At 37.9% G+C, this 8,291-nt stretch overlaps 1 protein-coding gene across 2 annotated transcripts in view; it reads left to right on the top strand.

The window, feature by feature from the left end:
• Positions 1 to 5,775, top strand: part of SOX30 (SRY (sex determining region Y)-box 30) — a 26,150-nt gene extending 20,375 nt beyond the window's left edge. Inside the window, exon 4 of one of the 2 annotated variants that reach the window (XM_011947682.1) lies at positions 4,748 to 5,775. In XM_011947682.1, the coding sequence (XP_011803072.1) occupies positions 4,748 to 4,869 (122 nt within the window). In that variant the 3' untranslated portion in view covers positions 4,870 to 5,775. The remainder of the gene's footprint in view (positions 1 to 4,747) is intronic. The other variant, XM_011947680.1, reaches the window with a different exon arrangement.
• Positions 5,776 to 8,291: the final 2,516 nt, after the last annotated feature.

Here is an 8,291-nt window from a genome sequence, read left to right as displayed (position 1 = left end):
TGAGACGGATTCTCACTCAGTCGCCCAGGCTGGAGTGCGGTGGCACAATCTTGGCTCACTGCAACCTCAGCCTCCCAGGTTCAAGCAAGCAATTCTCTTGCCTCAGCCTCCGAAATACCTGGGACTACAGGCCGCACCACCATGCCCAGATAATTTTTGTATTTTTAGTAGAGACGGGGTTTCACCATGTTGACCAGGCTGGTCTCAAACTCCTGACCTCAGGTGATCCACCCACCTCAGCCTTCGAAGGTGCTGGGATTACAGGCATGAGCCACCATGCTCAGCTCAAAACTCTTAAGAGCAAGGCCTGAAAGGACCAACTTGTTTCTAAGTTATTTAACTGTATCCAAGAGCAAAGCTTAAGAATAGAAATAGAATCAAATGATTAAAAAGGTAAGTGAGAATACAGTTCATTTTTGAGATGGCAGCACAGGGAGCTCCATGGACCTAGTCTCTAGCAAACAAGTGTAACTGGTGAAAACTATTTTTAAAAACCAACCATTCAAGTCTCTGGAAGTTACTGGGTGTGGTGGTGTACCTGTAGTCTCAGCTGCTTGGCAGGCTGAGGCAGGAAGATTGCTTGAGCCCAGGAATTTGAGACTGCAGTGAGCTATGATCATGCCACTGCATTCCGGCGTGGGTGACAGAGCAAAATCCCATCTCTTAAATTATATATATAATATATATATATAAGTAATGATAATATTATATATATATATATGAAATCCAGAAGGCCACACACATATCCGGAACTAGACCCATGTTCAGAAAACACACGAAAAGACCCCGAGCTTTTAACTCTGACTGATCTGTAGGCTCTGTGTAAGCAGCAAGTAAAGACTAAGGCAGAACTGAAAACAGCCTGGCTAAGTATGTAAGGAGTGCCCCAACTCAAAGCCAATCTGCAAAGACCAGGATAATATTTTTTGTTTTGTTTTTGTTTCTAGGTTTTTAAGGAAATCTCTATCAAATTTGTGATCGCTAAGCTAATTGAACAGAGATTTCAATGACCATACATAACAAAGAATACAGTCTTTACAAAAATACTCTAGAAAACCAAATAAACAACTACAACCCCAAACAAACAACAACAAACCTTGGATAAGGGAAATAATTTGATTTCTAGTGGCATCACATTATAATATTCAAAACATCCAGTTTTCAACAAAAAGTTACAAGATATACAAAGAAACAAGAAAGTAGGGCATTCACAAGTAAAAGATAGTAGTAGTAACTATTCCCCAAGGAAGGTGAGACATTGGATTTACTAGACAGTTGAAATCAGCTGTTTTAAATATGCTCAAGGAACTAAAGAAAACCACGGACAAAGAACTAAAGGAAACCGGGAGAACAATGTCTTACCAAATATATCACATCAATACGGAGATAGAAATAAAAAAAAGAACCAAATACAAATCCTCAAGCTAAAGATAGCAATAACTTCTTTTAAGACTTACCAATCATACATTGAAATAGTGTTTCTAGTTTCCATTACTTATATTCTCCTGTTCCTTATGACAGACCTTTTAGGTTGACAGAACAGGCATTGCTATCCCTATTTTATATAAGAAGGATACAAGGATCAGATAAAGTAAGATTTACTTAAGTTTACCAGGTTCTTATGTGGCATAGCTAGAACTAGAGCCTGTGTAGGATGGCATGGTAGTTAGGAGAACAAGTTCTGCAGTCAAATTGGCTGATTCTGTCTACCACTTAACTAATTCTATCATTTTGAGCAAGTTACTTAACCTTTTTAAAGCTCCATTTCCTCATCTGTACAGTGGAGATATTTATAGTATCTATCCCTTAGGGTCATTCTGAGTGTCGTTCAGTGTTATATTGAAATAACATATACACTCCTTGGCCAATGCCTAAAAAATAGTAAATGCTTACCTATTGGATAGTATTATTATTTGGACTCTTCTAAGTAATGTTTTTCTCCCTACACCATGATACTTTTATAGTTTTTTACTTTCACTCATGTAACCTTCTAGGATTGCCTTTGTCTTAATTGATCTTTTTGTTCTCTGAACATAACACTAACTCGTCTTTACCAAACCAAAATAGTCACTATAATGTTGGCATTATAAACTTTAGCACATGTCTAATATATACCTAGATTTTATGTTTTTTTAAAAATTATCTACCAAACCTTACATAGCATCTTGCCTACACTGAGTCCTGAAAAAGATAGTTATTGGGTGAATTATTTCTAGCTGAAGTGAAGGCTTTGTGGAAGGGAGAGATTTTTGTTTTACTGATACATAACATTTTACATATTTATGGAGTACATGTCATAAATATGTATAAAATGTGTAATGATCAAGTCAGGGTATTTGGGTTATCTGTCACCTTCATTATTTATCATTTCTTTATATTGGGAACATTTTTAGTCCTCTCTTATAGCTACTTTGAAATACACAAGACATTATTGCTAACTACAGTCACCCTACAGTGCTACTGGGCATTAGAACTTGTATCTTCTAATTCTATGTTTGTACCCATTAGTCAGCCTCTTTTCATCCTTGAATTATCTGTGGAATTCAATGGATGGAGAGACCTGCTATATGAGCAAAGTTGTGCTAGCCAGAAGCACAGTGTATTTGGCCGTGTGTGGTGGCTCACGCCCATAATCCCAGCACTTTGGGAGGCCGAGGCAGATGGATCACCTGAGGTCAGGAGTTCGAGACCAGACTGGCCAACATCGTGAAACCCTATCTCTACTAAAATACAAAAATTAGCCGGGCATGGCGGTGGGCACCTGTAATCCCAGCTACTTGGGAGACTGGGACAGGAGAATTGCTTGAACCTGGGAGGCGGAGATTGCAGTGAGCCAATTTCATGCCACTGCACTCTAGCCTGGGTGACAGAGCGAGACTCTGTCTCAAAAAAAAAAAAAAAAAAAGAAGCACAATATATTCAGGACATGTGTATTAAATTTAAAATGCCTGAACTAAGAGTGGCAGTAGGCATGGAAACCTGAAAAATTTTAGAAACTTTACCTCATTTGTTATAATTAACATGAGCAAGGTACCTAGTACTTGAAGATTTGGGGGTAGGGCATAGTTTCAGAATTTGAGATAAAGTCTAGTCTGTCATACTTAGGTTTTTAAAAGTACGGAAACAAAGTTAGGGTGTGTGTGTGTGTGTGAAGGCAAGAAATGAAACACTTAACTTGCCATGGGTTTTGCTGATGAGTATGGTCATTATGTTTATGTTATCTGTCACTAGATGGTTGGACTCTACCTCTTCCTATAATTCCTATTCTATGCCTTTGAAAGAGAATAATACTTTAAAAAAATTGACAAATGGGTCTGAGTAGCAGAAGTTTTGAGGTGTAATCTTTTTAAAAAATTATTTTTTTAGATGAAGTCTCACTATATTACCCAGGCTGGCTTCAAACTCCTGAGCTCAAGTGATCCTCTGCCTCAGCCTCCTGAGTAGCTGGGACTACAGGCATGCACTACTGTGCCCAGCAAGTGGCAGAAATTTTGGATTTTCCGTTTTTTTTTTTTTTTTTTAGACGAAGTCTTGCTCTGTCGCCCAAGCTTGAATGCAGTGGCACAATCTCCGCTCACTGCAACCTCTGCCTCCCGGGTTCACGCCATTCTCCTGCCTCAGCCTCCTGAGTAGCTGGGACTACAGGCGCCGCCAATACGCCCGGCTAATTTTTTTATTTTTAGTAGAGATGGGGTTTCACCATGTTAGCCAGGATGGTCTCGATCTCCTGACCCTGTGATCCGCCCGCCTCAGCCTCCCAGAGTGCTGGGATTACAGGCGTGAGCCACTGCACCCAGCCAAAAAACCGTAATTTGTAAAACTGCAAAATGTCTTTTTGATTCTTCACATTCCTGCTCTCCAAAAAATGTTTTGGAAAAGACCTTTAAGACCATAGTTTACTATCAGTTTTAAATCTTTCTAGTAGTAACAGTGTTTTAAATTTACTTTATTATTGAATGTCAATAAAAAAATTTAAGTTGTCTTCTGTTTCAGTGCCTCAATATTCTGGATCTCTTGATTTCAATCTAGTTATACATTCCCTTCCCGCCCCCCAACCATGAGCTTCCTTTCAAATACCAGGAAAAACAACTATTGCACCGTTGCATTGTTTACTAAGTGTCAATTCTGTTTGTTTTTGTTTTTGTTTTTGAGAGGAGTCTCACTGTCGCCAGGCTGGAGTGCAGTGGCGCAATCTCAGCTCACTGCAACCTCTGCCTCCTGGGTTCAAGCAATCCTCCTGCCTCAGCCTCCTGAGTAGCTGGGACTATAGGCATGCACCACCATGCCCAGCTAATTTTTTGTGTTTTTAGTAGAGATGGGGTTTCACTATGTTGGCCAGGATGGTCTCAATCTCTTGACCTCATGTTCCGCCTCCCAAAGTGTTGAGATTACAGGCGTGAGCCTCCACGCCCAGCCACTAAGTGTCAATTCTTAGCATAGCTCAACACACATTTGCATTTCCAAAACCTTATGTGGTATGAGGCATCATGAGAGAAAGACCAGAATAAGCAATTTTGTTATCATGGTTATCACAAGGTTAAGACGCCTGAGGCTAATGATAGATAACAGTGCTGGTTTCTTGTGGATGGGGACTGGGCAGTGGGAAAAGAGCAGAGGAATACATGAAGTGGTTGCAGAAAGGAACTTTCCAAGCCCCGAAGAGGATGCATTAACTTGCTCTGTTAGTCTGTATGCAAGGCAGTATGTGGGCAAGATCTAATTCCTTGTTTGTGTTTTTCTGCTGCAGTACATGCCCTTACAGTCGGCCTCCCTTTGGCTATGGAAATTTTCCTGGTTCAGTGCCAGAATGCCTTAGTTATTATGAAGACAGGTACCAAAAACATGATGAGGATATATTTTCAGCTTTAAATAGAGACTATTCTTTCAGAGACTACTCAAGTGAACGCACACACAGCGAAAATTCTCGGAGTTGTGAGAACATGAATGGAACTTCTTTCTGTAAGAGTCATAGCCACAGTGGGGAAGAATACTTAAACCCTGTGCCTCAACTGGACATTGGAGCCTTGGAGAATGTCTTCACAGCCCCGACATCAACGCCTTCCAGCCTCCAGCAAGTCAATGTCACTGACAGTGATGAGGAGGAAGAAGAAAAAGTGCTCAGGGATTTATAATTTTAAAACAAATATGCACAGAAAATAAACATTTCTTAAAATACATTCTGGGTCAGTTGGTATGAGAAAAAAAAAGCCTAGAATTCTTTGCTGAAAGTTTTTTCAGTCATGATTTGAGGAGTTAAAACCAAATACAATTTATGTCTTCATAAACTTTTCATTAATGAAACTAGAGTCTGGATGTTTCATTGTAGGAATATTTAAGTTATTAAGTAGTTTATTTTTAATGGCTGAAATTTGCATCTATATATTATTATTACTTTATCCTGGGACATGCAAAATACTGAAGCCTCACAATTGTATGTGAGGGGAAAAGGGGTATAAATCTAGCATAGTGTGATTTTTATTTTATCTCAGGATACATTTTTTTAAATTATTTTTTGTTTGCTGTTTATGTAATACTTATGGATGCTGTCAATTTTTGATGTAACATTTTGAAAGTATTTTGACAACTCTTAGTGAACTTGGACTCGGTTGCTAAATTTAACTTACACTAATAACAGATTATAAGTTCCAAATGTGTTTTAATGGCAACTGGGTGATTCCTTCAGCTAAATTTAGTCATTTCTGTTTCTAAATATTTTATCATTTTAAAGTATTTTTTTCCATTTGGCATACATTGTTCTTTGTTGTAATTAAATAAGATAATATTTAATATTAATAAGATAAAATTGTTCTTGTTGAATGTTTTCTGTTTAGGGGATAGAAATAAGCAAACAGAATATTATTCATAGAAGATTATTTTCTATACCATATACGGATATTCATTTTTACCTAATAGTCTCCAGAATTGCAGATTCTGTTAGCTCACATGAGACTTAAACATGTATCAACAAAGATGTGCACACATTCTGATGCCATTTCCAAACTCTTTACACATATGTACATGTGACTTAAGCACGTCCCAGAATGGAAGAGCTCTTCCAGATTTGGCTCAAGCAGCTGTCTTGAAAACTGTGAAGTTTATTTAAGAGCATGTGGAATTTATTTAATTCACGATCAACAAAAAAACCCCAACCTGTGACATAACCTTCTGGTAAGTACCCAGTTAGGGATTGAGAAGGCCTTTTTAGAACAGTATCAGGACTGCCAGAGTTGAGATCATGGTAAAAGATCTCTAAGGTACAAAGTGAATTGATGATGGGAAATGGAAATAGTCACCAACCAATACAGTTTTCCTTCAATTATCCATATAATTTATGCAAATTGAGATCCTGCTACTTAAAACAGTGTGGAAATTGTGTTAAGCTTCCACGTTCTTCCTTTACTAAACCTGTATTTGTTTCTTAAACAAAATTTCTTAATGTAATACATTTCATCAGACTTACGTTTATTGTACATGACATTTCCTTTCCCAATACAAATTTTGTTTTCATGGTTTTCTATTTTTTATTACTATGCTCAATGCCATTTTGATGTCATTAAAGAGCAAAACTAGAATTTCTTGGTGATAGAAAGCAAACATTATGTCACCTCACATCTGAACTAAAGTAACATTTGATTGTCTACACATTTGATATCTATACCATTAAGGAGAAATGTATGCAACAATTTGACCCATTTTACCTCATCTCATTTAATAGCACCTTTGTGACTAACTGGATTTTTACCATAGACCTTATTATAGACAAATTGGTTGGTGGAATCACTGTATAAAGCAGTGAATGAGATAAAGCATAGGTCAGTATATCCTAACTGCCTGTCTGTAGGGTAGCCCTGCCCCTCTTCAATTCTTTCCTTAAACTTTTCTTTTAATGGCTAACGCTGGGCAATTCTTTTACTCTTCCTCGTCTTCCTCAGTGCTGGGATCAGAAGCCAGGAGCTTAGATTGTTTAGATCCACAGTACGATTTGGGCTGGGAAATATAAGTATTTCATTTAGAAAGTACCTAATTGCAGATAAGCATTCCCAACTACAAATGCCCATATCTGATCATTTACATCTTTTCAAACCACCGACTAGAGATCTATAGACCAAAGCCCTGCCTCACTGGCAGTAATTCATCTGCCTTTCTAAGTCATCAAGGGAAATTCTCCAAGTTCAAAGCCACAAGTACTTTTTAATAGGTCTCATTGCCTTGTTTGTTAAGTAATGACATTTGTTGTAAGAGTAGTCTCAAAATATGTTGAAATCTCAATATGTTTAGAATGTCACTCAGCTGTTCTATGCTTTGGGCAAAACTGCTCTGGCTATTTGCAAATGAAAACTAGTTTCACTGCAAACTGACTGAAAATAGAGTTAGTCTGAACTTTCAAGGAGCTGAGTTACCAAACTTAGGAGGACAAGAGCAGTATTTCTCTACATTTGTCAGTGAGATCCAAGCCTTTTAGATATTCTGACAAAATTTGGTCAAATAAGTTTGGAAAAAACATGCCACACCCCACCTTAAAGAGTGTCAGTGTCCATTATTATTGTTATGTCTCAAAAGTCTTACAGTAAAGAAACATATTAAACTCTATTTCAGCATTTCCCAATCTTATTTAGTGTGAACTCCCCCCAACTTTTTGTGTTAACATATCACCTACTAACATCTCACAGAGCAACTTCAGAAAACAATAATAGCTGGTGGCTTTGGTTTAAAAATTGTTGACTTTGCGTATGGTTTTCTGCATTGGGTAGTTCAAACTCCTTAGTGAAAGCACTGGCTGAATAAAGTTTTCTTCATTGTATCTTAATGGTCTTAAAAGAATGAAAAACTGAAACTTATCATTGTTAATTTACTGGCTATTAAACTGGCTTTTTAAATGATACTTTAAGTTCTGGGATTTATGTGTAGAACGTGCAGTTTTGTTACATAGGTATATGTGTGCCATGGTGGTTCGCTGCACCCATCAACCCATCATCTACATTAGGTATTTCTTCTAATGTTATCCCTCCGCTAGCCCCCACCCCCTGACAAGCCCCAATGTGTAATGTTTCCTTCCCTGTGTCCATGTATCCTCATTGTTCAGCTCCCACTTACAAGTGAGAAGATGCGATGTTTGGTTTTCTGTTCTTGTGTTAGTTTGCTGAGAATGATGGTTTTCAGCTTCATCTATGTCCTTGCAAAGAACATAAACTCATACTATTTTATGGCTGCATAGTATTCCATGGTGTATATGTGCCACATTTTCTTTATCCAGTCTATCGCTGATGGGCATTTGGGTTGGTTCCAAGTCT

Source organism: Colobus angolensis, unplaced genomic scaffold, assembly GCF_000951035.1.
Source record: "Colobus angolensis palliatus isolate OR3802 unplaced genomic scaffold, Cang.pa_1.0 Scaffold27, whole genome shotgun sequence".
In the NCBI taxonomy this organism is placed as follows: domain Eukaryota; kingdom Metazoa; phylum Chordata; class Mammalia; order Primates; family Cercopithecidae; genus Colobus; species Colobus angolensis.
This window is presented reverse-complemented; position numbering and strand designations above follow the sequence as displayed.